Source organism: Coffea arabica, chromosome 10c, assembly GCF_036785885.1.
Source record: "Coffea arabica cultivar ET-39 chromosome 10c, Coffea Arabica ET-39 HiFi, whole genome shotgun sequence".
In the NCBI taxonomy this organism is placed as follows: domain Eukaryota; kingdom Viridiplantae; phylum Streptophyta; class Magnoliopsida; order Gentianales; family Rubiaceae; genus Coffea; species Coffea arabica.
Window position 1 is genome coordinate 2,473,019 of NC_092329.1, and position 27,914 is coordinate 2,500,932.

General features: G+C 36.2%; 4 protein-coding genes across 11 annotated transcripts; 1 reads left to right on the forward strand and 3 right to left on the reverse strand.

Moving 5' to 3' along the window:
• Window positions 1-1,592: 1,592 nt before the first annotated feature.
• Window positions 1,593-6,242, forward strand: LOC113724132 (replication protein A 70 kDa DNA-binding subunit B-like). Of its 2 annotated transcripts, none has more exons than XM_072069221.1 (10): window positions 1,593-1,738; window positions 1,967-2,040; window positions 2,159-2,312; window positions 2,436-2,709; window positions 2,799-2,895; window positions 2,975-3,099; window positions 3,185-3,263; window positions 3,333-3,465; window positions 3,542-3,708; window positions 3,844-6,242. In XM_072069221.1, the coding sequence occupies exons 2-10, from the start codon at window positions 2,027-2,029 to the stop codon at window positions 4,325-4,327; spliced, it is 1,527 nt and encodes a 508-aa protein (XP_071925322.1). In that variant the 5' UTR covers window positions 1,593-1,738; window positions 1,967-2,026; the 3' UTR covers window positions 4,328-6,242. The 2 variants fall into 2 exon arrangements, with proteins under 2 accessions (XP_071925322.1, XP_071925323.1); XM_072069222.1 differs by having other exon boundaries at window positions 3,333-3,444.
• A 521-nt stretch (window positions 6,243-6,763) lies between these two features.
• LOC113712909 (protein FREE1) lies at window positions 6,764-15,732 on the reverse strand. Of its 7 annotated transcripts, XR_011822438.1 has the most exons (12): window positions 14,550-15,731; window positions 13,675-13,761; window positions 12,428-12,559; window positions 10,843-10,974; window positions 10,593-10,636; window positions 9,854-9,919; window positions 9,617-9,727; window positions 9,266-9,358; window positions 8,397-8,430; window positions 8,234-8,304; window positions 8,054-8,138; window positions 6,764-7,065 (listed from the first exon to the last, which is right to left on the reverse strand). XR_011822438.1 is itself a non-coding variant. In XM_072069220.1 (11 exons), the coding sequence occupies exons 1-10, from the start codon at window positions 15,510-15,512 to the stop codon at window positions 8,061-8,063; spliced, it is 1,767 nt and encodes a 588-aa protein (XP_071925321.1). In that variant the 5' UTR covers window positions 15,513-15,728; the 3' UTR covers window positions 6,764-7,065; window positions 8,054-8,060. The 7 variants fall into 7 exon arrangements, 3 of the variants coding, with proteins under 3 accessions (XP_071925321.1, XP_071925320.1, XP_027092343.2); XM_072069220.1 differs by lacking the exon at window positions 10,593-10,636 and having other exon boundaries at window positions 14,550-15,728; XR_003453384.2 differs by lacking the exon at window positions 6,764-7,065 and having other exon boundaries at window positions 7,755-8,138.
• Window positions 15,733-21,664: 5,932 nt separating this feature from the next.
• Window positions 21,665-23,401, reverse strand: LOC140015647 (probable BOI-related E3 ubiquitin-protein ligase 3). Its single transcript, XM_072068378.1, has 2 exons — window positions 22,685-23,401; window positions 21,665-22,430 (listed from the first exon to the last, which is right to left on the reverse strand). The coding sequence occupies exons 1-2, from the start codon at window positions 22,925-22,927 to the stop codon at window positions 21,954-21,956; spliced, it is 720 nt and encodes a 239-aa protein (XP_071924479.1). The 5' UTR covers window positions 22,928-23,401; the 3' UTR covers window positions 21,665-21,953.
• A 1,129-nt stretch (window positions 23,402-24,530) lies between these two features.
• On the reverse strand, window positions 24,531-27,433 carry LOC113710884 (uncharacterized). Its single transcript, XM_072069353.1, has 6 exons — window positions 26,969-27,433; window positions 26,048-26,182; window positions 25,844-25,934; window positions 25,526-25,620; window positions 25,106-25,273; window positions 24,531-25,015 (listed from the first exon to the last, which is right to left on the reverse strand). The coding sequence occupies exons 1-6, from the start codon at window positions 27,303-27,305 to the stop codon at window positions 24,846-24,848; spliced, it is 996 nt and encodes a 331-aa protein (XP_071925454.1). The 5' UTR covers window positions 27,306-27,433; the 3' UTR covers window positions 24,531-24,845.
• Between the last annotated feature and the right edge of the window lie 481 nt (window positions 27,434-27,914).

Here is a 27,914-nt window from a genome sequence, read left to right on the forward strand (position 1 = left end):
AAGAAAATGCTAAAAGCTTCCCAACAACAGAAAACATTCTGCAAACTGATCAAAGTTAATTACAACTTTGCAGGGATTCATCCTATCGAAAAAAGTTTTATATCCAGACCATTACTTCGCCAATTCAATCCAACTTCAAGCACGATTCAGATACATAAACAAGCTGCTGGACTACAATCTGCAGACAGAGAGAAAGAACGGAAGCTATTAAAAAAGATAAGAGATAAGCTAAGCTGAATGGAATACCAGATAAAAAACTGAAAAATTAAGAAGTCTCCACATAGACATGGAATACTGATTACCACTCTTACCAAGGTAATCTTCTTTGACTTATTCAATCTTTGCCTTCGTTACTGTAACTAAGAGTTACAGAAATTTCCACTTCTCCGTGTACCGTTGTTTTGTATACAACACTTTTTGAAGAATCGGTTGACCTTCATTGTACATTAAATATATATATCTATCTACATACACAAGCACTCCATTATTTTCCTAAAAATAATCCTTATGCTAATATGTTTTACGCTCTCTTTCATTACATCTTCACAGAGATAATGCTACTCGCTACAAAGAAACAATGCACTCTTCTAAATTATTGTTACAAAGAACTATAGAACATATTATTTAAATACTCCTTCAAACACTTTATGTTAGTCAACAATAATTGCATACTAGAACTCGCACTGGTACCTCTGCAGATTCAAACTTGCTCAAAAAGACAAGACAGCTTATTGTCTGCCGAGAAAAAAAATATAAATATTGAAAAATCTGATCATTGGGACAACATATAAATATTGATTAAGACTGAATTCTCAATTTTTTGCATTAGATAATCTGATCACTCTATCTCTTGATTTGCCTGGAGAATCTAATCACTAGCACGACAAAGGAATTTTTATTTTTTACTTTGCATAACGCTAAACCTTCATTTTTTTCTCAAATTCTTAAGTCTATCTGGTGGCAGATTAGATTCCTAATTGTTTCCTACATTGTATTCAATTTCGTTTTTCATCAATCAAAACTGCCGTATAGCTCGCGTAAAAAAAAATTAATACAACTGAATATAGTTTAAGCAATCAAATACAAAGTAACTTCTCTATAAAACTTTTAAAAAAAGCATTCAAATATATCCATGACAAACTTTCCACAATTCAGACACGAAGCCACGCATGCAAGTGTTAACCTGTTATCCATTTCGCAACCAGTCCCAATCCTATCAGAACTCTATACAATCTCAAAGAAACAGGCAAAAACCAATGATAACTCCAACAAAAAAAATACCATAGTCTACTATCAATCACTCTCATTGCTTTCAGAAACTTCTCTTCCACGCACTAAAGATACAATTCAACTACCATCGAACAAAGCAAAGTAGATGATATGAACGAATAACAATTACAGCCACTACAAGACTCTCCTTTAGTCATAGGTAGAATAAATCGGACATCTCGCTTGCTCATATTACAAACACCTGTACTGCTACTTGCATGACGCATACAATTGATAGACTACGTGTAACCTTCCTTTCCCGCAGCACGTAATCCTATAATTTCATCATTATACCATCTCCTTTTTCTTGCGGTGCATTTATGCATCAAGTACTTTGCTATTATATCTATGTATATGTCACTATATATATATATATATACACTTAACGGCATCCTAGACGACTACCGTCCGATACAAAGCTTTCCCCAGATTCTTCAGTTCACAACAGCTTTCTCTCCTACTTGCAACAGTAACTCCTTTCTTCTTGTTCCTATTTCTTTGTACTCTTGCACCTCCGACTTCCATTCTGTCATCTCTCGTATAATTCTAATTTGCATCAATCTATCTTACATTAGAACCACATTTCAAATCAATACTTGTATAGAAAATATAAAAACACTTGTCACAAACATTTGCTTCCTCGTTCTTGTCTTCACTTGACTATCATTCATATGAAATTTTGCTTAACACCTTTCAGACTTCAAAAGAAGCAACCTACTACAATTTATTATTGACAAGCATTTCCAAAACACCTGCAATGACTACTACCAGGTATCTTATTATTTTACAATGCTTAAATCCGTTATTTACTTCAGCTATTTACAAATCTATAAATTATCAGATGCAATGTTTTAACATTTGTACTTTATATGAAATGTCAAAAATGCAGATCAAATATAGAAACCAAGTGCGTTCTCGTTCCTGACTTGACAGACGCGAACAGAAACTGGTTCGCAAAGCTTGTTATTATAGAAAAGAGCCCTATTCGTTATGGCAAAGACACTGGCACTCCATATCAGAAATATATCTTCGCAGATGCATCAGTAAGTACCTCTCTTAAATCCTTGCTACTGCGTACGATTTCCAATAAGCATTTTTCTTAACACTATGCACCTATATTACAGTGTATCTAATTATTCTTCCTCATACTTGAAAAAAAAAAACAGAATAACACAATTCAAGCTTCTGTCTATGATCGTGATATTGAAGATCTTGATCCAATCCTGCAACTGCATTGCACTTATTACATTGGAAATGCTTGGATAACAAAGATTGCCAGTCCATTCTTCATGGCTTCATCGCCCTATCAACTGACAATCTCAAAGAGAACCTTCATCCATGCCGTTCCACCTGATAATGCACTCCCTTATGAACACTGCTATCAATTTACGCCATTTCACGAGCTGCATAGCTTCATTGGAGATGACAATACAAGAATAAGCATGCCAATACAACTTCATTTACCTGGCTTTCTAATTCTTAACTATTAAACTTTATTGAACTAATGAACCGTATATGATTTTTCTTAGGTATCTTATGCGTCGTCATCCATGCTTTACCTCCTCGGACCGTTCCCAGAGGCAACCGTTATGTTCCAATTCAAGAATTTGTTGTTCTTAATGAAGAGTAAGATAATGATTTTTATACTAATTTTCTTAAAATAACAGAAAAACTTTAAACTTTCTATAACTTCTTTATACAACAGGAAAAGACCTCTATTATTCACTATGTGGGAAGAATTTCTCCCTTCCAAAGGTGCCCAATTAAAAAACTTGATACCTCACCAACCAATCATCATCATAGCAAGACCAAAGGTCAACACTCACCACAGTAAGACCTAGCTACTCTTAAATGACACCATCATAAAACACTCTGTGCAAATTGCCATGTTACTAATAGCTACACAACGTCTCAGCTATATCTATTGGGACACAGGCAACTTCTATCGTGATATTCAATCCACAAATCCCTCAAGCTGCACTACTGAAACAGTGGTAAGATAAATATTCTCTGCTTTTAACTTATTATTAGTAATATTCTAATATACATTCTCTTACTATCAGGATCACTGAAAATACTACTTATATGCAAACGGTGACTCGAGAAAAACTCTACGACAAAGCTCATCAACGAGTCCATCCACCAATTCCATCGCAGCTACGAGAAATATATGCTGTTGACCCTGCTACTCAACAAGTCAATTTACTAGCCTTCATATCTAAACCCCATTTAGAATTTACTCTTCCTAACTTCCTGAAAAATAATTGTACAGACGAAGCCCTTTTGGATCAAGGCAGAAATTCGTATTCGAAACAACAATTCACGTTTCTATTTCCTCAGTTGTCCCAATCCCACTTGTATGAAGCCTACCGGTGCAGATATCGACACAGACTTCACGTGTTTCTTTTGCCGAATGACATATTCAAGACCTCTTGCAAGGTATCAACTATAAAACTTGCACCCCCATTATTAACAAACAATGATGAATTTTCCTCATATATAAATTTCAGCACTGCAAACTAATCGCATATTTATTACTGACAATTTCGGGTTTATCTACTTTCCAACTTGTAGATTACGCTTTGAAACCCAGCTATGTGATAATACTGGTTTGCTAATAGCCACTATCGAAGATGACTATGCTGAATCAATTCTTCAGACATCAGTGCATGAAGTCATACGAATGGAACAAACAGAAGAGCAACTAGACATAGCTGCCATCAATAGCAGGCTACAAAACACTCACTACTATATCCAAGTTCGAAATACAACAAGATCAGTCCAGTTCACACACAACCCCCGCTACATTATTGTAGCATACCTCCCAATACTACCACAACCACACATTGCCAGTACAACCCATCCTTCTAATACTGAATCCGAGGCATCAGGATCGACAGCCATCCCGGCTCCAACTACTGATGACTACACCTCAACTTCGCGACTAGCAATCGCATCTGCAAGTGAAAGTACCAACAAAGAGGAGAGAAGCCAGCTTCAGTCAAAGCACCCCCTTGATCCAAGCTCGGAAATTACACCAAAGCGTCACAAACCATAAATGACCTGTCTTACTATCAAGAAAACCAATACCAATGTGATGCCTTTTGTCTAACTGAACCACACCATGTACAGAAATCAGGACTTTTGTTCAGATCCTGCGACTCAGACTACCACTGAAGAAGAAAATAGCCAACTCCGGTCAAAACACCTCCTGCATGCAAGCTCGGAAACTACAATAAAACATCTCAAGGCATAAAAAAATTTTTGTTCCCACCAAAAAAACCAGTACCAACGTAGTAACTTTTATCTAAGTAAACTACCTTATGTACATAAATTAGGACTTTTGCTCAAAGCATTAAGCTTTAATACCTACTCAGTGTGACAAAAAGCTGTGTAAATACGAAATACATCGTAATGCCAAATATAAATAGCGCACAAGCCAATATTATCTAATTTTTACACACACTTAATACTCCTAGCAAACTTTAAAAAAAAAAAACCTATGAACACCAACAAGATAAATACTGCAAAACAACCATGGCTCGACATAAAATTATTTTTACAGCTTATTCCATTAAACTACACCTAACTCCTTCTGGTAACCAAACTACACCAACTCAAACCATTTTTCCCAATAACCACGTAGCTATAATTCCAACGACAGCATTGAATCAGCAGAAGATATCGTGCAAATTAACTACCCCCATCTCCTGGCATGGATTCATACCACTCGTGCAATTCACGAGCTTGTGGAATATCCACATTATACATAACAATGGTCTGTTCCTGTGTAGCAAGCGACACCCCTAAAAAAAAAAGAAAAAATGTTTTAAGAAATTATTCGCTTCTAATCAAAGTATAGAAAAAAAACAATAAACAACACACCAGAAAAATGACAAGCTAAAAACAAAAAAAAAGTTTTTAAAAAATTATTAACTTCTAATAAAAACATGAAAAAAAAACAATACACAACTCACCATGAAAACGACTAACTTTAGGCCTGCAGATTAAAACAACAGGATGTTCATTCGCAATCTGATTATTCTTGTATTATATAAGTTTTTGACAAATTTTGAAGTAGATTAGTCATGTTGTAATTCTTCCTTTTTCTGTAGCAACTTTATTTTGCTTTTTCTGATTATTTGCATTTTTAGCACTTGTTTTCTATCTTCTGAATGTGTTTCCTGAAAGCATGTTGCGGTCAAAACCTTCTTCACAAACAAGCTCTTCCCATAATTTTTTGTCTGTCATGTGAGGGTGATGAATCCATAAAGCTATCTATGGGGAGGTCTTTCAATTTCTTCAAACTTTGGCCACTTTTTTTTAATCTTTTTCGTCAAATATTTCAAATAGTTGAATTATTGAATGGAAATTAAAGTATAATAGGAAGGAACATCTATCAAATTTTGACTTGCAGCCGCTGCATATTATGTAAGTAAAATTTCATTTTCTTTGTTGATGACCTATATTTGCTTATATAATTGAACAAGGTAAACTTTCTTATTGAAGTTATTAAGCTTTTGTAGGACTGAGACTACAAAACTCAAATGTTTGTTCGCCACTTACCGTTTTCCTTTGCTTCGCTAATCTTTTTGATAGTGAAGGGCATCATTCCTTCTCTTCTCCTTGCTGTACTTCGATAGAGACGGTTATTGAAAATAAGAAGTTACCAGTCTGTCTTTGGTCCTTGCTGCTGAGCTCAAGTTCCTCTATTTTATATTGTCTACTAATTTATATTGTCAGGTAAGAAGTTTTCTTTCCCGTTGTTGTTCTTTTTTGACAGTTTGATGATTAGCCATGCTATTGGTTATTATCAACTGTCATGCCAATTGATTGAATTTGGAGGCCTAATGTTTTTTTACCTAACCTTTATTTACTCATTGTTGCATCTTTGTTTTCTTGTTCTACTAGATTTCTTAACACCATACATGTTGATAATTATCTCTTTATTGCAAGTGGTAATAGTTTGAGCATTGCATGGTTTTCACCTAAACTTTTTGCTTAGTTGTGGCCAATTCCCTGGACTTATGCTGTTAGCCTTAGAAATCTAACTTTCTAACACAATCGCTTATCAAATTGGTTCTTTCTAGAGCTTTTGAAATTTTTGTAAAATGTCTAAATGAGACAAGGTGTTAACTGCAAGAGTGAAGCCATCCAACTTTTTCGTATGTTTTTTCCTTTTCTCATACACGACCTCTTTTGCCAACTGAGAACTGAGCTTTGTCCTTTATTTCTGTCTTTCTGTGGTTTTGTCCTTGTAATGAAAAGCTTAATAAGTCGGTCAGGTGAGTGCAGTGGTTCAGTGAAACAAAACTTATGATAAAATGCTTATGGAAACCTTTTGACTTGTGTATAGCTAAGTTTGTTTAATGGGTCGTCAACGGAAATACGTAAGCTTGGAAGAAGCGAATCGGGAAAGGAATGCAAAGAGACGGCAGCAACGTGCTAATGCAAGTGCTAATCACAGTTCTGGCAAATACGAAGGTGTGTATGCTAGGGTCATGAATGCACATAGCATATGTCAGCCGTGCATGATGAGGACACTGCGTTATATTCATCCATGTATTAATTATCCTGCTGTATTTAGCAAAGGTTGCTCTTTTCTGATCATACTTCTGTTCTAGCTAATTTGTCGAGATTTCATAGAGAGTTACGATTGGTATGAAAAATGCTGGGCTTTAGAGGTATCGATTTTGCTAATACAAAGATGAATGAAATACTCATTCCTCTGAACAGTTGCTGTTGATACAACGGGACTTTCCGTGTCTATCGAACAACCTTCCGGCCACCATTCAGCTGTGGAATTGCGATATAAAAGTAAGGTCATGTATATATTAATATCATATGAATAGAATAATAATATAACAATAATCATAATTTTTATATTCATGAATTTCGTGAAATCAAAATTTGCCAAACTCCAAATAGAATTTATAACAAATTCAAATTCAAAATGAGTAAATACGAAATGGAAACCAACCAAAATTTGTAATACCAGAATATCAAAAACTTCCAATTTCAAAATTTAGAATTACCGATTTCAATTTTGATTCACACTCCTATTACCTGCTATCAATTAAATTGGATTAACACAAATTCAGGGCACCCTCGCGCGTAGCGCGAGGCTGAAAAAACTAGTATTATAAAAGTTGGCAATCAGTTATTCTCTAATGTACTCGGACCATCCGTTCTCAAGCCGTGTAGAACACAATAATAATTTTGAGCCACAGACATAAAATTGGGGACAGAAATATGACATCCATGAAAACCGCCTGATTAGACATAATATCGATCAGATTGAATCTTTAATTCTTTATCGATTCCCAGATTTTTAAAAAAAAATTCAAGATTAACATTCAAGAATTTTAACTCACAACAGTGCACCGGGAGCGACTCAGTTGAATGATATTGCAACAGCCAAACAATCGCCAGCATTGGTCATGGGTCGTGACAAGAATCAAAACTTGGAGAAGAAGGGAAAAGTCTAATTCAACCTCAAGGTAATCTCAATAACGAAGGAAAATTTACACCATCACAAACTTACAATGAACAGGGCACTTCCCAAAAAACAATTAAGATTTACAAGGTCAATGCAACTTCTCAGCATAAAGCAGCCCAGATACACACAGAATTTTCACATACAGACACAGAGAGGCCACTCCTTGATATCAAGCAGACGGCAGATAAACCGGGAAAAAAGAAAAAGATTATCTGAATCATGAAGATCAACCTCTTCAATTAATACAAACTGTCAAAAGTCAAAGTAAAGTCTCAGCAAGCTAACCATAGCATCAGTGAGCACTGACAAGAAATGGATGCTGGCAAACACCACACTCTATGGTCTCTGATCCAGAGCTGGGAACTTGAACCTTTATCATCGACCATTAGATAAGCATAGATTATATCAATGCTAGGCACTGGAGAAAAAGTTGAAATGTGGAGAGTAACAAGACATGATAAAAACCTGCAAATGAACTGTGCAAGTAGGGCATGCAACCTCTTTCATCCGCTTTCCAGAGCCATCTGACCTTGAACCTGTGGAAGCAACAATATAAAAAGGGCTACTTCTCAAACGATCACATCACTGCAAGAAAACATGGCTGAAGTCCATGGATAGATTAGTCTACCTGATGATGCCTTGCGGTTTCTCTCCATCTCCTCCTGTACAGTTTACCAACATCAGGAGTCCACATATAGCCAAATTTTTACTCTTACAGACATTGACTTTCTATCCTATGTTGCTATATCAGAAGACATGAATTCAGGTACACATCATCTTATGGCTTCACATACCAAATTGCAACACAAGAGCATAAAATATCCCCCAGAATTATCAAATGAAGAAAGCTGGTGCAAATGTATAAAAACTATGCATTTTTTATTCTCAAGCCTGATGACATTGCCTGCAGTTAAACTGGAATAATACCAGAAATCTTGAAATGTTATGACCAACACGTGTAATATGTGAACATGATATAAGGAATCTCTACTTCACCCAATCATCCATTACCGAGAGTATAAATTTTTTGTAAGTGCTTCGAATTAAATTTTCTGAATTTTTGAATATCCTCATAAGACATGAAATTTGAGTTCAATAAGATATGGAATGGCTCGGGTTGGGAACTACCATGAGGAAGTCCTGAAACATATCCATATAGACAAGTTCTAAAATCTGATTGCAAATCATCAAAACTAGAAGGGCAATTGCACTATGTAAGGCTCCTATTGCAAGGACATGATGTCCTTGTGCAGCTGGTTCTCCTTATAGAACTGATGATCATTATCATCAAGGAACAACCTTAATTGCACTTTTAGCTATCACATGAAAGTCATCAGTAACTATGAAAAACAGGGCACTAGAAACACAATTACCATAGAAGTCAAAACAAATCATGAATGGCCTTTCACACTCAGGGCCTTGAAACCATAAAAGATCCTAAAATGACCAGTGTGCTAAATCGTTGATATTTGACTAGAAAGAACTGTTTTGTGTCACCTGAAGCTTCTTTGCAAGATCCTCGTGACTGTGCAATGCAGTTGATCTGCTGGAGGCTTCCTTGGCGTTAGTCAATCTATGGGAAACTTCGACCTGTGAAGAGGAAAACACCAAAGGACATATTTAACAAACACGAAGGCATCTAATCAGACGCAATTTCACAGGCCATGAACAAATGCACCAATTCATTCAGACAAAGGATGACCAAGTTCATGATATCATTTTCACTCAACACAAATCAAAACAGAACTCTCAAAAGTTTCAAAGTTCTAGCTAAAAAACATGTTCACTGTTCTCAAACTTTGGGAGGGAACAAACTACAAGAGCTGGAAGTGGAGAATGGTGTTTTACCATGCAACGATCACAAACCCTGACAACTGGAGCATTCTGATCAGCGGTAAGTGCTATCCTTCCATGCGTGCACTTGTCACAGAAAATATCTCCACAATTTCTGCAGTGATGCTGGGGCAAAAAAAAGAAAAGGATAAATTCTCAAAGCAAACAAGGAAAAATATTATGAAGGATTTTAAGATCAAAAGATTACAAGTCCAATTGAGAAAATCACTGTATTAAGGTGACAAAACATACCTTGCGCACAAAGGCATTAAAGTCCGTCCCACAAGCTGTGCATTTGGAGGCCGCCTCATCGGGAATCTACATTTTAATAAAAGAAACTGTGAAACATCATGAAAATGACATCAATAGCACCATTCCAAATGACCGAAATATCCGAGTGATACACAAAGCAGACAAGAAATGGTTATAGTGCCATACCACTAAAACAACTTTCGACCACTTTTCCCATACAAATTTCCAGTGTTATCAAAATCTCTTCAAAATGGTCAGCTTAATCAGAAAATCAATGCAAAGTTACAGTAAGATACTTAATTAGATGATACGGTACAAAGATAAAGAAGCAATAAAACAATAATGACACAAGCAATCTGAGCTTCACTGGATGCATTTCCTATTTTGTACAAGAGATGAGGCAATAGTCCCCCAAAAATAACAGCTGCAGATATATCTCTCCCTCTTTCTCCCTCCCTCCGTCACCACACACAAACAAAATAAGCCTAGATGAGAGTGACTCTTATGGAATTTTCACCAAACAGACAGACAAACAAGTAGACATAACTGAATTGATTAGAGAGCTTCCAAAAGAATAAGGAATAGTTTGCATTCAAAGGTAATATCAGGAAAAGACAGAAGTATTAGCACCAAACGCTTGGGGCAAGAAGCACAGGTTTCTACTCATGCATTATGCAATTAAAATAACTCACTAAATTTCTGATGAATATCATCATTATTAGTGGTTAGATATCCTTGCCTCAAGAAAGAATATGCCAAACAAGCAAACCAGAAAAACAATCCCTGAAAACAATGTAACAAACAGTTATTTTCGGGAACATCAAAATTTCAAGTTCAAGTCACCAAAAAAAAAAAAGGATGAAGGTAAAGAAACTCAGATAGAGATATTTTCAATTTATTCAACTATCACGGGCCCATAATAGGACTTCAAATAAATCAGGAAGATAAAAGAAGGTTTTTACACAAGAGACGACATGGATCCACATTACCCAATGGTCTTTTTCCTCATTGACAGGCTTCATGAAAGCCATCCAATCAGCAAGACCTTTTTTCTTGTCAGTGGGCTGTTCCGTAATCTTAGAAGATTCTGCAGGTCTACTTCTTCCTCCCATCTCCTTGAACTGCATCGCAAACAAGTAAACAAACATTCTACCCAGTTCTGTAAAACAATCTAGAAAAAGACCAACAAAGTGAAGCAAGAGGATAAAAAAATATGAGAGAAAGATAAAAGGCATGGAGATAACCATTTGACCATACTTATAGATGGAACTCCAATTAGAAGAACAAAATGCTTGTGTCAACCTCAAATATACTTTGGACATGCATGAGAGTAAGGTCTTGTAATATGTGTGAGCCTAATGTGAAGTAAGATGTGATGAATGAACGCCAACATAAACTTACCAAAGTAACAAGAGAAATCAGAGCTTCTGGTACTTTTAATGAGGAAAAGGAAAAAAAGGAAAAGAGAGTACGCAATTAATATTTATTGCACAAGTTCTTATAAACCAACCATCCAAATTAAAGGCATAAATGACTATTATCTCAACCCCAAGTATTCAAGTAAAGAATCCAACCATGAAATCTTTTTCATGTCACTTAAGCGGTTAAGCCACTGGATCCAATTAAATAATAGCAGAAAATGATGATGAGCACATGGCAGAATTTGACATACAAGTAATAATATTTGTTATGCATAGCATTTTGCTATCTAAAATAGCATGTTAGCATTACTCCCCTTTCTATTTGACTAAAAGCACCATGGCACCTAATAAAACTTTGAGGCTAACTGGGTCATTCTACTCCTTTATTGCCAACTTCACTATCTTCAGAATTTATTCCCAGAACAACCCTGCTTTTTGAGGACTGCCCCCCAGTAGAAGAAAGGTGGTTGAAGGTGGCTACATGCTGTGTGTCAGAGGAAGAGGGTATCACCTTAGCTTGATGATTGTGCTGTCTAAGATAGATATTTGATTGCTGAAGTGGAAAGATTTCTAGCAATGATATTCAGATCCAAAGGGTTATGCCTATGATCTCTTGGTGTTATATACCAGTGTGCACCAAAGCCAAATGTGAATTTCAGAGGAGGAACAACAGAGGAAAAAAACACCACTCTTGAGGACAATTTTATGTTTTAAATTTCACTTTTAACTCCTTAATTTTTTTCAAAATAGCATTGACTTCAGTCGTATGGTCTCTGGATGCAGAAGATCTTCAGCACAAAATTGAAATATCCAGTCAACAGATATTACCACTGACACTGAGATATAACCCTTCTCCCCTTAAAAAATAATAATAATAATAATAATAAATAAAATCTCCATCATCAAAACAAAATGAAAGAAAAGGAAAAATAACTCAAGAATCCCTTGTGAATTTTTAAGTGCAAGCAAGCAGAAGAGTAGGCTTGCATTGGATAGATGCAGCTGCATTACTTACTGTTACTATCAGTGTCAAAACTCCAAATAAGAAAGGCCAAGAGTTGATAAACATAACTTCGGTCAAACAACATAGCAGCAAATATGCGAGTATCACATGCTGTATCAAGAGAGATAAAATAACGCAACTAATTCTGACCTGTACAGTTGCGGCAGTCACTGTGTCCAAAAGAGTATTTGTTGTATAACTACTTGACTGCAACCTAATGCGCCTTGGTTCAATGTCAACAGAACTTTTCGACCAAAAGGAAAAGGTTGATGGTGATGTTACCTTTGTAGAGAAAAATGACAGTATAAGCAAATACACAGGCAACCCAACATCCATACAAGGAGGAAATCTACCAGAATGTCATGGAATACACATCCATGATATAGTGCTATAAACTAAAACTGTCAGTACCATGTAGGACAATGACATATGTCACCATTTATTATTCATGACGTCTCAAAAATCTAAATTCATATCTACTCAAAGTAGAATTTTTACTTCACCAGTTTACAGCTTATAACTAAAAAAACTTGTTCAGATCAGAACATTGTTTTCTGGCCTTCAAAGTTCAAAACCAAAAGTGGGAAAATGGAGGAGGGAAAAATATCACCTTATATAAGTGGGTACAAATTTCAGAAATTCAAAAACATTTTGTCTCAATTTTCTAGAAATAAAGGCAAGAGTATATAAGATTCATATCATACCCCAAAAAGCATTCAAGATATTGACGCACCAGAATCAAACATGGTTAATTTCATTACAACTGCTTACAAGCCATATGGACCAAGTCTTAAATGTAAACGTTATAATATATGCACGAAAAGATTGTGACAATAAGAACTTGTCATGACTTTATGTTCCACAAGTAAGAATGATCAATATCCGTATACTACCAACTGCCCTTCTCTACATCAGTTCAATCCAGGGTCCAGAGAGAGAGAAAAAAATCTAACTTAAAGACACCTCTTTTTTTGAAGTAGCATAAACGAGTCTGAAAAACAAATTCCAAAAATCATTGGCAGCAGCAGATCGTATAATTTTAACCAAGAAGGAACCTCAGATTCATGTTTGCCTGAGTCTGATTTACTAAATCTTTTTCCTGGAAACAAAAAGTAGAAAAGAAAAGCATGTGAATATGGATACTTGTTAGTTTACATACTTAAGTAGGATTCAATCAGTTCACCCATAACTGTGACATGGTATCATTCATTTGTTTGACCCATAGGACTTCGTTAGTTTACATAAGTACGATCCGATCATCTCACCAAAAACTGTGACAGTGTATAATCCTTTTATTATATGTAGTCAATTATGTAGAGTCAAGTATTGAGTTTCTAATTATTCACAGTCCCCCTAGGAACAACACAACACCCCAAAAAAAAAGGATAAGTGCATACTTCACATCTAGTTATTGTGTCAAGGGGATATATTCTCAGTGTCCGACTGGTGCTTGGGTCAAGCATGCGAATCCCATCCAAGCCAATCTGAAAGACAGATTCCATATGAAGGTAAACTAGGAGAAACAACAAGGAAGAGAATTGTTACAAATTGCCAAACCAAATTTCAACCGACAAACACAATATATATTCACTAGACTGTATAAAAATGGTTATTGTAAGTGGAGTTGACCTTAAGATTAAGAAAGTGGGAAAAATTTGGAACCTGATTTGCAAGAAGCATTGCTATACATTGAGCATAAACAAGCTAAAGAGCGTCATAATCTGGAAACCTTTTCTTTTTTCCGTTGAAAGATATCTTGGCATACTAGAAGCAACATACAGATACCAAAATGCACGCCGTCCAAATTCTGCCTTGGGCAATTGAAAACAGTGCTTAAGCAAAACAAATCAATGCAGTTCAATTTCTCAAAAAAAAAAATCTGAAATACCACTTTGCTATAGCAACAGGGGTTTAGGTAAAAGTAATATCTTGTAGCCAGGCAATCCTCACGTCACATTCTTAAGTTGAAAGATATACCATGCTTGAGATAGAAGTTGAAACAACTAGTATAATTATAGCTACTCTAATATTAACAATAAGCTTTAGCTCAACGGTATTGGAGCCCTCTTCAGGGCTGCGATGTCTCAAGTTTGAGCCCCCGTGTGAGTACAATTACCAAAGTGGAAAGAAAAAGGGGAAAAGAGGGAGGGAGAGGAGAAGAGAGAAAAAGGGGGGGGGGGGGGGGTTGTTGGGACTACAAGCACAAAAATTTAAATACAACTAACAAGAAACACAAACATCGGATAAATATGAGAAGAAAACAAATAGGAACCTGGCAAAGAACATCCATGGTGCTCTGGCCGCCACTTTCAGCCAATAGCTTAACTATAAACTTCTGCACCCCGCTCTTCACATCCTGCTGGGTATCCGCCTTTGGCACAGCCCTCACTATCTTCATACTTGAAGCAACAGAAGGCCTCTCCTTCTCTGAAGAATACCCAATTGGCCTCCCAAAATCATCAAAACCAGACCAAGTCGACGACTTTGGAGCCGTGCCTCGAGCCCCATAAGGCTCCACCTTACTCCCTTGGTATGCATAGACCCCGTCACCATAGTCATCTATGCCATACCCACCGCCGTCGCCTAATTTCCCATAAAAATTTGATCCAAAATCCGATCTTTCCCGACCAGAACCTCCATATCTGGCCGGAAAACCCTCAAAATAGCTGCCTGGTTGATCAAATGTCACATTATGATCATATGGGCTATCATAAACAGGTGGAACAGAGGAGCTTAGTTGGTTGAATTGAGATGGGTAGGCTGAAGAATAGGCTGACTTGGAAATGGAATTAGGGCTAGGAGCAGAAGAGTAACTGGGCTGTGGTGGTGGAGGCTGCTGGTGGTGGTCGTAGGTTGAGAAATAGGGCTGTGGAGGTGGTGGCGGTTTTGATTGGTGAGGAGGGGCCTGTGGGTAGGGCCCATGCGTTTCGAATTGGGGAAATGGAGAAGAAGGTTGAGCTTGCTGAGGTGGAGCAGGAGGTGGCGGAGTATTGAAGGAAGGGGCAGTGGGGGCAGGATTGGGATTTTGGGGATATGAAGGATAAGAAGAGCCAGGATAAGAGCTAAGGTAATCCGAGGCAGGGCCGTAATTGGCCGAGAAGGGCGGCGCAGAGGCGTAGGGCGGCGGTGAAGGAGTTGCTTGATGGGTGGGAGGAAGTGGAGCTGGTATTGGATTCGGATTCGGGTTTGGGTTTTGTGGATACTGATAGTAGGAGCTAAAATCGCCTTGTTGCATAATTTTCTTGAATGGCTGTAGCTAAAATGCTAAAATTGAGCTGAGATCAGACGGCGGCAGAGGGGAAGGAGGCCCCGTTGGGCTGGCCGATGTCGGTGATCAGACTGATGAGAAGAAGACCAACTCAAATGATTGAGGGAATTTCTTTTCTTTTCTTTTCTTTTCCCTCCTCAAGGGAGTCGAATATGAGTTTAGGCATCGTTCGGACTGCAGCAGTTTTCTTTAAAAAAAAATTACGTAAACACATTTTGATATGAATTCTCAATTTATTTTTAAAATAAAAATAACAAAATTTCACATAAATAAACAAATAATAGAGAACAAATAAAACAAGAAACAATAAGACATATTACATCTTATAAACTAATTCAGGGCAATTAAATCAAATTTTTATTTAATATATTTCATTCTGACATCTAAATATTGACTATATCAAATATTAGAAAATGAATAAACATTCCGATCTGACTTTGTCTACCGAGTCTTGGAACAATAAATTTTTTCCTCACCATTCTAGGTGAAAATGCATTTAAGGTGGAAAGAGCTTTTCATTGTGAGCATTCTCGCATGCCAAATGAGGGGAAAAGGTTGTTGTCCATAGAAATCCAAAGGTGCAATTCTTCAACCACGACTTCGAAGTCGTTGAAGCATGTTGAGATAGAAGGTTAATTGCAAAATTTTTTAGATTAATTACTATGACACCTTTTTTCATGAATTTGTGTATATAAAATAAAATGAGAATTGAGAAAATAATATAATAATTAAGAATAGATTTATGATACAAGTAAAAAAATTCTAAATAATCACATATGCAAAAAAAAATGATTAAGGATGTAGAATACATCATACATGGCAGTAAACCCCCTTAATGTTTGTTCTCAAAAAACCATTTTGTCCCTTACCATCTAATTTTGAGCACTTTACCCCACTTCCATCAGTCAAGTCAAAAGTTATATTGGGTTATTATAAATCAGTCAATCACCTCTCCAGATGTTTTATAAATTATACTAACCTCCCTTATCAAAGATTTGGGCTGCATTACTTACATAAGATACAATGAAAGTACTACTTTGCCCTAATATATTATGCATTATTACAAGTGGATATTTGACAAAAAAGGTTAGGGCACTAAATAAATAAGATTAACTAATTAAACCAAAATAATGATTATTTCATCTCAAATTAGCAACCATAATTACAATCAAAAAATTGCGTCAATTGCTATCATAAGATGACGCCATTTTTGTGATTGATATTAATTGACAATGATTATGGCAGACAGTCTTATATAATCTGTATAGATAAAGCTTATCAGTAAGAGAAATATAATAATTTTTTGACTAATTTATTTTGTTGAATCTTGTGTCGATACAAACTATTCATGCCTTTTGTTACTGATTTGTTGATTAAGACTTGTGTTTCCTGCACCTACTTTTACTTTCACCTTGCCAACTACAATAAAAAGATTTATTTTTTACCCAAATTGAGATGCTCATACTAATGATTTAATGGTTTTGTAGAGTTGGTTGTGTCTTTTATATTTAGTTACAAATGACAAAAAATATAGCCATTATAGTTTGCACTAACTATGTGCAAAGACCGTTATTGCTTCAGATTATAGTTGCTGCATCTTTTCAAATTTTACATATAACCCTTGACTTTTATTAATTTTTTTCTTTTTTTTTTTTGGTTGCCTGCCACGGTATCCAGGGCTTTGCCCTGACTAATCCGTTGGTCGACCCGGGTCGCACACCTGGCTGTGGTGGGTGAGTCTCCCAACAAGGGTAGCTGCATTAATTTTTTTCTTTACTAACACAACTTGAGGACAATTAGAAAAGGACATATATGGAAGAAAATTATCACCTCACTCCTTAAAATGCTTTTAATTGTACTTTTTTTCTGAATTGGATTGATTCTATTACAAAAAACTTAAGTTTAAGAGAGATTAGTGTAATTTTTAAAACCTCAAGAGAGGTCAGTGAAAGTGTTAAAAACCTCATGAGAGGTTTATGAAATTATCCCTATAAATTACTAACATTTCGAAATTGCCACTTTTGGCTTCATCCTAACATCAAGAAGCGTGCAAAAAGGGTTTTTTTAGACTTGGGATTATGTATACATGCACGCATACATATATGTATATATAGCAAATGAAAAACACACGAAAAAAAGCATATATCCAAGACCTCTCTAATGTGTTCTTTGTTCCTGTTTCCAATGTGTTCCCGATTGAATAAACTACTTGAAAAAAATTAACTACATGCTTTTACCAGTATGTAAAAAACAAATCAACTATTTTTTATGCAAAAGAATTTTCAATAAGTAACACTAAAATAATAGTACAAAAATTTGATCTAACCCAAATCTGGGACTTTTTTGTTTTTTAGTATTTAGCCACTAATTTGTCAAAAAAAAAAAAGAAGACATACAAACCTACATATAGGAGGAGTTGGGTTTTTTCTTAAAAAAAAAAAAACAGAGAAAGTAGGGTCTTTATTATTTATAAAGAGAAGAGTATTATTAGATCAAGGATAATTTTGGCTGAAGCTGTAGTTGGTAGAAATAGGGGCAATTTTGAAACAATAGTAATTTGTAATGGTCAAATATAATTTTGACTGATGGAAGAGGACAAAATGCTCAAAATTAAACGTTAGAGGCTAAAATAATTTTAGAACTAAACAAAAGGTGTTTACTATCATTTAGGCATTAACCCAAAACTGTATTTTTAATATAGGTAAATACAAATTTTCTAAATAATCGCATATACAAACGTATTTGCAGGATGGAATTCTTTTTTTTTTTTAACATATACGAACTAATAGGTGCTTTCTGGTTTGCATCAGATTTCATGAAATAGTACATCTACTTTGAGTTTAGTTTAGCACATGTTAGTTCAGGGGAACACGTGATGCAAAACCCAAAAACCCAAAGATTTATGGTTTGTTTATTGGGATGTTTGGAAATTAAGTCGCATACCGAATTATAATTAAAATACACCTTAATAAATCTAAACTTTGATATTTAAACGTTTCTACTAGCTTTCATGGAAAGACTCGTTAAGCAGCAGTAGAACAAACCCATCTGAGGATTGCACTAAACTAATGTTACTCCCTCCGTCCCACTTTGATAGTCCTGTTCTTTTTTTCACACAGTTTAAAAAAAATAGTTAACTTTGTTGGAACAATCAATTTAGATAGTTATTTTTATAAAATACCCTCACATTAATTAGAATATAACTTTATGGGAACTTGAATGGATGGTAAAAAAAGAATCAACTCTCATTAAATGGGGTAGGTTTATAGTAACAACAACTTACATTGAATAAGGGTATTTTAGGAAAATTAAATACAACTATATTCTTCAATTGGAAAGTGGACTATAATTTGGGACAGACGAAAAAGGAAAACATGACTATCAAAGTGGGACGGAGGGAGTATTAATTTTTTTTTTGTCAACACAGAGGTATCTAGTGTCTATGGAGTAGTTATCGTACGACCCAACTATTCCTTTGCGGGTCGAGAGAGGCTGCCCAACATCACCGACCGTTGCACCCAGGATTCGAACTTTTGCGATGGTACTCACCTAACTAGGCTATTACCACCAGCTCTAGCCCTGGGAGGCGACGCACCAAACTAATGTTAAGGGATGGCTTTTACATACATAAACTGTGGCGAAGTTTGTGTCGAGGAATGTAAACATCAAGCAGTGAGCTATTTATCAATTGACTAGATCCTAGTTAATATGTTGTTGTGTTAAATATGACCAAAAAAACTTCTTAAGGTGTTGGCTTAGGCAAAAGCACTTTTAACATATTTAGTGAGTATCATTTCTTAAATTCAGGAATAGAACTTTTAACCAATAAAGTACTTTGGCATAAGTTCAAAATTGATGCTTTTAGAGCAATTATTCTTTCAAAATATAAAAAATTAACTTTAAAAATTTTATTATAAATTTTGAACTAAATGAAGAGATAAATATGTTCTAGAAATTTAAAATTGCACATTATCTTTCTATATCTCTACAATAATAAAGTTATGTAGTTAGTTTGGTATCAACTTTTTCTGTCATTTTTTGTATTTCTAAGTTTACCTTCCCTATAAGTGCTCGACTTTTTGTATTTTCAAATTTACTCTCTCTATAAGTGCTTCGCCGATACTCAAACACTACATACAAAATAACTACTTCCATCCAATAATTAGTGACAAATAACTAATTCAATCCAAAAATTAGCGACAAAATAACTACTTCAATCCAGCCACCGTTTCCCTCTTGCAAACTTTCCCTACTCATATTGTAACCAACTTTGAGTGATTGACACATGCACCAAAATACGAGTAGGAACAAATTAATAGCACACAAAACTAAAACACACAAAAAAACTAAATAGGACAATTATAAGGATCATGATCAGTGGATGGCATCCTCGGCATGAGATGATTCAATCAAGATCTAAGGTCAAGGTAGTTTTTTCGCATACTCAAAATTTTGTCATCTCCTTGCTAACTGAAGTGATTAATGAATGTTTCTTCCTTGAAAAGGTCAAGCAAACAGACCAACCACAAAATTTCTTAAATCATGGAAATGATTTTCTATTTCTAAGTTCACAACTATTCCAATTGTTTTTATATATTTAAATTTTGCTATGTTCTTGCCAAGTAAACTGTTAAGCATGTTAAGAACTAATTATGATTTTTATACAGAAATTTTGTCATTTACTTGCTAAGTAAAATGTTAAGAACTAACTATGATCTTTAAAGTGTTACACACGCATCGAGTGTGCTCCCATCACTAGTATAAAGAATGAGAGGGGATTTAGAGTTAAAATTTTGTGTCATATTTTAATTTTTCAAAGATTTACTAAGGATAACTACTTAATTAGTAACTTCTACTAACTTCCATACCTAATAACTTTTATTTGTTTGTCAAAAAAAGTTATAACTTCTTTTTTCTGCCAAAAGAAAAACTTACATTTATTGATTTTTCTTCATTTTTTCTTGATTTGCACACCCATAGGTTGTGCTTTTTCCACTAGTTAAATATAAAAAGTACTCATATAAGTATACACATTATGATTAAGCGTCTAATAAGTATACACTCATAATAAGTATTTTATGGGGCGAGGAGTGTAGTGTGTGGTGAGTTCTTCGTTAAGGCTCTTAAGCCTCCCTCGTTCCCTTGCCCCATAAAATTCTTGTCCCACATCGACTTGAGAGGTGTGCGTGTGTTTGGATTTAAGGTCCGTGAGTTTACCCAGAAGTCAGCAATTGCCTTTTGGGTAAACTGGTGGAGTTACCTTAGATCCGGGTGTGTGTGTGTTTTCTTACAGTTGTTGAAGTCTAATAAGTATTTTGAGTAAAAACTCCACTACTTAAGTACTTTTTTAACATAATTCACCCCAATATACTGGCACAAGAAGTCAACAGCCATCAATAGGTTTTGCGAAGAAGGCCACAACATGCATATGGATTTTTGGAATACGAATGCTTAAGATTAGCCCATTCATAAATACTGTAGTTAATTTGCTGATTAGAGAGCAGGGGTAGTATAATATGGTTGCTACCGTAAGTTAGCCACTCTCTTCGCCTTGCGTCCATAACCCTTCACAAGGATCGTTTAGTGGAGCCGTAAGAGTTTTCCGTGCCTTCAGTGTTGCTACACCTGGAAAGTTTAGGCGACTTGTCACCTTTTTCCGATTCGACAAATGCAGGGCCGGAAGTGGAAGGCTGTACTGTCCTGGATGGATTTGAGGTTAGTCGTCGCGCATGGTAAGCGTGGTCATCATCATTGTGCTTTTCAAATCTTTTCCCGTCAGTTCATAGTGGAGCAGTACTAACCATCTTCCAGTACAAGATTTTTACGGCTTCAGAGCACAGAGCTGTCCCATTGCATTGCTTAGAACAAGCACTCACCCCACTTATTAATCAAGTTTCCAAGAAAAACAATCCAAATCGGGAATAGGGAAAGCAACAATTTTTTTAAAAAAATCAAGATTTCCACGAGAGAAGAAAGTCAAGGTTTTGTTTTGGATTGTAATTTTACACGGACAAGTGTTACATTTTTTTTCTGTAAATATATTTTTTAATCAATTTTTCACTTTACACGCATCAAATTATTTCAATCTATTTTTCTACAAAAATTTCTAAATGCAACAATTCAATCAAGCCCAAAAGATTCTTTAGGAAAGTACTCACGTCGTCATATATCGATGTCTACATGGACATGGACATGGATCACTGCATGTAGAATTGAAAGTAGTAGTAGTAAATTGACTGACAGCTAAAAATTTTGTAACAAAACAGATACCATCCCCGAAAAAAAAGGCTGCCAAAAACCCGTACAGATCACTAGTACTACAACTACCATTTCTAGCCGGTGGGATCGTCATAATAACATCAAAAAAAATGTCTTCAACAAAGAAAGCTGGTACACTACTTTCCTGCTTTAGTCGAGGAAGATTTCAATGCTGCTATCTTTTACCGATTCGCACGTAGGACAAACCTCAAGAAGTGATTCGCAAGTTGTGCAGGAGCAGAGATGCCTGCAAGGAAGAAAGACAATGGACAATCTTCGAGCTTTACACAGCTTACAAGCTAACTTTTTCAACTCCTGATCTTCTCGGTTTCTGCATTCCCCGTTTGAAGATTCACAAACTGATTCTACGTCAAGGGCCCTGACCAGCTCAAGCCTATTGTTAAGGCCTATGACCATAGCTTCATTGTCCATTGCTTTTCTCTGCCACTCTTGGGCCTCGACCTCTGCCCTTATCAGTAAATTTTGCAGCTCCATGGTTCTGTTTCTTGCAATTTCCAAGTCCTTGTCTTTTTGGTGCATTAAGTTCACAATCTTGGATTCATATCTCTGTAGCAGAACTGCTTGTTGCCTTCCCTTTTCTTGCACAAGTGTCCTCAACCTTTGATTCTGTGATTTTCACAATAACCAAAATTCATTTGATGAAAAAACCAAGAAATTTAAAGGAAATTAAATAAAAAAAAATCTGATCAAAGGATTTCCATCATCAATATCCCCTCATTTGCAAGAGAAGAAAACTAGAAATAAATGATGGTACTGCTTATGAAGAAGCGTGACGCTGATCTATTCCGTGTAAATACGCGGAAACATGGATAATCTGATGCAAATGAGAAAACCCATGTCTCCGTTTTTTGCATTATTACCTCCAACTGCAGTAACCAGTCCATTTCCAGCCTCTGTTTTGCAAGCTCAGAGGCCAAAGATTCAGAGCACGCCATTGACTGAGGGATTTCGCAATCTTTTTCTTGATTAATGATGCTTTGATCAACAAGTTGACGATGGTCTAGGTGTTGTGGCTGATCTTGGAAATAAGCATCATCATCCAACCCCAAAATAGAGTTCACAAGCCAGTCTGGTAAACTACACACGGGTAATGTCAAGCTCATCTTCCAAAGGATATTATTAGAGAAAGCAAAGCCAACTTGAAGTGGAAGTTTTCAAACTGTAGGACTAATTGGAAAAAAGAACGAAAACGAAATGGGTTAGGTAAAAAGCAAGAAAGTTCATGTTCTTGTTAGATTAGAGGAGATGCATGACCTCTCTCCCCCTTTTTTTCCCCCTCAAAAGTGGAAACTTGATTTGGGTCGAAGAGAACCTCTGCTTTTGGCTTGTTTGGACTCTGAGCTTTGATTGTGGTCTAATTGACCGACGAGTGATGATGATCAGAATCCGTATGCTGTGTTAACCAGACCTCCGAGAGGAAAAGAACTCGTGGCTCTCCCCTTGTGGTGTATGCTTTGAAAACAGACACTACGATTTCAACGGCAAAATTATACCATCTAATGTAATTTTTTCTGTTGGGTGGATAATGTTCACGAGAATAATGTAGAGACATTAAGTGGATTACAGCAAATTTAGTTGAGAAAATGTGAGCGAAACAACAAGATCTGGATAAATGGGGTAAATAAATTATTCTAAAAATGAGAATTTATAACTATACTTATATCCCTCTCAAACGACAGATAATTCTGATTATCCTCGAAATTTCATATGAAATGTGAGATTTGAAATCTCTCTTAAACTAAAGTTTTATGGAACCTAATTACTACTATCTAGTAAAACTAGTATATATATTCATTGGCCGGTTGTCTATGAGTTACAAGTGTGGAAAAAGTTGTATTATTCACAGATAGAACATTGTTCATTGTTCATTTACTTTAATCCAAATATAAGGATAAGGTAGTTTTTTTAGTCTATTTTTTAAGCCAATTATTGAAAGTAGACTTGCAATATTGCCTTTTGCTTCCTTCCCTTTGCGTCTTCTTTATACTCCTCTTTTATGGACGATTTCTGGGCCCACTTTGATGATGTGTTTTTAGGCGTTTATATAAAATTTTACAACAATTTACTTTATAATTTATAAAAAAATTTTATGGAGAAATTAAAAAACTTTTTTATTTTTATTTTTCTTTATATTTTGTTTCTTTCCTCTCTTTTTCTTCCTCTGTGCCACCACCGCCGACTTGCACCAATAGAGGGGGAGAAAGAGAAAAGAGGGAGACAAGGGAAGGAGAGATGGAGAGAAGAAACAAAAAAACAAAAAAACAAAAAACCAAAAAATAAGGGGTAATGGTGGCAACGACAATCAGCTGTATGGGCTAAGGCGAAAATCCAAATGAATAGAAAAAAAAAATGGCGATAGAAGAGAAAAATAAGCATGTGTTGTTTTCAAGTATTTTAGAGTGTTTACTTTAAAAACTCAGTGACATTTTTAGAAGTTGCTATAAGCAAATTTATATAATAAAATAACCCAAAACATTGGGATGCCAAGCAAAATTTTGCTAAAAGGATCGCTTTTCGCAAAACGTTCTGTGACAGACTCGATTGGGGAGCACATTTGGTGCATTAGAGAAAATATTATAGTAATTGCATTTCAGTTGTCGCTGATCCAATTACAAATTACATATTGACAACCTCTGGACATAAATATTATCCCGGGGGTTTTCAATTCTAAATCATCGAAAGTGCAAATTAATATTGGACTGGTCATAGTATGCAACTACTTTAAGTGGCCGGGCTTGCAATTCCATTTGTACATTGTACTGGATCAAGGACGGCCTAGCAGCAATAGAACTTTCCTAGCTTACAAATCTTCAGAAAGAAGAAGAAACATATAACCAATATAGCATAGTGACAGATCAAGCACGTACGCCGCCATAAGTAAACAACTCACTGACAATTTCCATTGGGTTTTACCTATCAAAACTGCAAGACAACGTTGGAAAATTCCTAGCACTCAATCTCATATGATGTTCGTAGCTTCAGATTCAAATTCAGATTGACCATTCTCATGCCCCAGGAAAATCAAGCCCCCTGTGTCTCCAGACGACACGGCGCTCCAACAGCATCTTCCATTCGTGAATACCATTCACCTATTCGTGTGTGTTCTACCATGTCTTTACCAGACTGAAGATGGCGGATGGGTCTTAAAACACCAAATACTGCTAGATCAGCTAAGTTTGGCTTGGATCCACCTATCAAAAGGAGAAAAGTCAGAGAAGAGCGTCACCACCAAAGTTAGTAATGTCTCAGTTCTGGGTACTAAGGGGAGGATAGGAGAAAACCTAGGAAATCTCGGCCTTTCAGAGCATCCACCCAAGTTTCCGCAGCATCATACAAAGCAGCTCTTTCATCAGTGATGTTATGTCTTTTCTTCAATTTTTTGGACACAAAATACATGGCTGCAGCTCCAGCATACCTTGCTATGATTCTCTCTGTGAAGCTGAAATTACCTTGAATGGACGCATAATTGAAAATATCAACTTCCAAGTCAACAGAAATACCACTTCTGGTATCAAGCAGAGCAAACATAATTAAACCAGAATAAATAATCCAAAAGCAACACAAACCACGTTGCACTGCACTCGCTTCTGCGCCCTACTTGTTCTACTTCTGAAGTTGTGGTAGTATAAACACAATTTTACCCTCCTCTAGATTTGTGGGAGAAAATATGGACACAAGTTTACTATCAACATAAAGCTTACCATGACTTGTAATGTAGTCAAATGACTCGAGGGCCTCTGAACTACTGCGGTAGATGTTTGGTGATAAGACATGCACCAACTGATTGTCAACCCACCTACACGTGCAAGAACTAATTATTTTTGCAGTTATATGAGGAGAAAACTACGCATCATAGTAGGACATACAGTCTTGGCAACCTATATACCTTGTTTCAGAAAATCAAAATACCAACAAATATTTTTACCATCCACATCTAGTTATGAAGCTAAGGAACTAATAGCTGAAAGTTTATGCAGAGAAATATCAAGAAATTTGAACCAACAGCAAAAGATTCATACCCACGCCATTTATTCTCTTCACCAGCTTCATCTGAGAGATTATCACCTTGAGCCCTAGAACCAACTCTTCGAGATAACTCATCAATTATCTCTACAAAGATTAAAAAAAAAAGAAAGTCATAAGTTCATCCACCTTTTCCTCAGAGGTTTCCTAGACTTTTTGGGTTAATGGCCTATTAAATCCAAGAGGCTCGCATTTCTAACCTGATGAGTCAATCATCTGTTCACCATCTACCATCAATATAGGCACCTTTTTGTAACCAGACCACTTAATTTCCTTTTTGCTGATTGGATTGACCTCCACTACTTTGTAAGGAATGTCATAGTAATCCAGGAACGCTGAAAAGAGTCAAAGGAAAAGAGAACCAACTTACCAAATCAAAAGGACAAGCATGACAAAGTAAGGCTGAATAAAACTCTAATCGAGGAAAAAAAATTGATGATTTTAGCACTATTTCGTGCCTCCCTCCTCCCAACCCTGGCCCCTGCCCCGGCGCTGCCAACTGACAGTAATGAGAAAAGACGCAGCTATTTCTTTCACCATAATTAGCACAGGGCTATTTAACTGCATATGTAACAGCCAACTAGGAACTTGATTATAGAAAAGTTCTTTCTTTTCCTTCGACTAACTTGATTATAGAAAACTTTCTTACCACTCTGGTTGTACCATTCGTTTAATAACCAACAATGGTAAGTCCACAAACTCAAAGGCCAAAGCCAACATCGTCGTAGCAGCTAAGTCATGATTCAGAATCCTACCTAATGGTTTCCCGTCAACGTTTTAGCATTTAATTTCAAAGATATGATATACAACCCAAACTCAGAATTTTTCATTTACCACTTCGTCGTATTATAAGCTGTTAAAATTAATGCATAAATTCCCAAGAGGTAGGAACAAATACGCATAAAAACCTTTATATGGGGACGTCAGAGGTGAAAATCATTTTTCCGACTTTCAAGTAATCAAGTTACTTCCATTAAGCACTGATCATTTAATTTGTATTCACACAAATAAGTTACAGAAATCCAGCACAAACTTATTGGTTAGTAAATAAAGTAAACAATGAATACCAAAAAAAAATTAAAAATAGAAGGAAGGAGAGGATAAACGAACAATTAGGATACCTTTGACCTTATTGCAGAAAGGGCAAGCTTCATACTGATAAAGGACGACGTCGTTGGGGCGTAATTTCGGCTGTACTGGTTCTTTAGCGTGGACGTCTTCGGAAACGGCCGACGCTGCAACGGAAAATAACATGGTTCCGGCAACGGTGTGAGCCGCCGGCTGCTCAACCAGCTTATTAGAATTTGTGAACCAGTGATGACGCCTTGAATAAGCGCTAGTCGTGCCGTACAAGGCAGTCTGTAACATCCTGTTGCAGACGACGTTCCCGGCCGTAGAAGAGGTGGCGATGCCTTCTGCCGCTCGGCATAGGGCTACCAGACCACCGATTCTCCTCATTTCTATCAAGTCTGCAGCAGAAAGTTCCAAGCTTCCTACTCTCTAATACTCCTGCGGTGGATGAAATGGAGGCAACTTTACACTTTACAGGGGTGAGCTCGTGGCTGCTGGCTTGTCACGAGGGCTCTAGAATAAGGCCAAATTTCTTGCCACGTTAGCAAAATGAAACTTGGGCCCTTTTGTAGTCGGTGCTTATTGGGTTTTCTGGCACATACTGTGATTCTGTGTTCAGCACTTTTAACTTTAATTCATGAAGCCCAAAGCCCAATAGTTTCTGGTTGTCAATTTTTGGACTTTTTTTTTTTTACTTGGAAGCACAAGTTTTGGACTGGGACGCACAAATTTTTGCATACTGTGCTCGAGATAATGGCTGAATTTGTACTCACAAAACATTTTTATACAATTTGTTATATGACGAATCCCTCGGTTTGGAAAAATGGCAAATGCTTGCAGTGGCTTGGTTTAAGTGTTTATTTTAAATCATGTGATATATATATATATATATATATTATCGTATAATTATACATCACTAATTATAACTTTTTCCCTACATCATTTGACATCCTCGTCAAATATAGACCACGGTGACCACGCACAGCTAACATTTGC

Bases quoted from the DNA above. Each gene is read 5' to 3' on its own strand.
- LOC113724132 (XM_072069221.1), top strand. The intron at 2,710-2,798 runs GCATGCCAATAC...GATTTTTCTTAG, and splicing joins AGATGACAATACAAGAATAA to GTATCTTATGCGTCGTCATC. The intron at 2,896-2,974 runs GTAAGATAATGA...TTTATACAACAG, and splicing joins TTTGTTGTTCTTAATGAAGA to GAAAAGACCTCTATTATTCA.
- LOC140015647 (XM_072068378.1), bottom strand. From the start codon at position 22,927: ATGAGCTTGACATTACCCGTGTGTAGTTTACCAGACTGGCTTGTGAAC. The intron at 22,431-22,684 runs GTAATAATGCAA...TGAAAATCACAG, and splicing joins ACTGGTTACTGCAGTTGGAG to AATCAAAGGTTGAGGACACT.
- LOC113712909 (XM_072069220.1), bottom strand. From the start codon at position 15,512: ATGCAACAAGGCGATTTTAGCTCCTACTATCAGTATCCACAAAACCCA. The intron at 10,975-12,427 runs GTCAGAATTAGT...TTTGCGATGCAG, and splicing joins TGACTGCCGCAACTGTACAG to TTCAAGGAGATGGGAGGAAG. The intron at 9,920-10,842 runs GTAATGTGGATC...ATTAAAATGTAG, and splicing joins ATGAGGAAAAAGACCATTGG to ATTCCCGATGAGGCGGCCTC.
- LOC113710884 (XM_072069353.1), bottom strand. From the start codon at position 27,305: ATGAGGAGAATCGGTGGTCTGGTAGCCCTATGCCGAGCGGCAGAAGGC. The intron at 25,935-26,047 runs GTTAGAAATGCG...TAATCTTTGTAG, and splicing joins ACAGATGATTGACTCATCAG to AGATAATTGATGAGTTATCT. The intron at 25,016-25,105 runs GTTTTCTCCTAT...TCCTTTTGATAG, and splicing joins GAAAGGCCGAGATTTCCTAG to GTGGATCCAAGCCAAACTTA.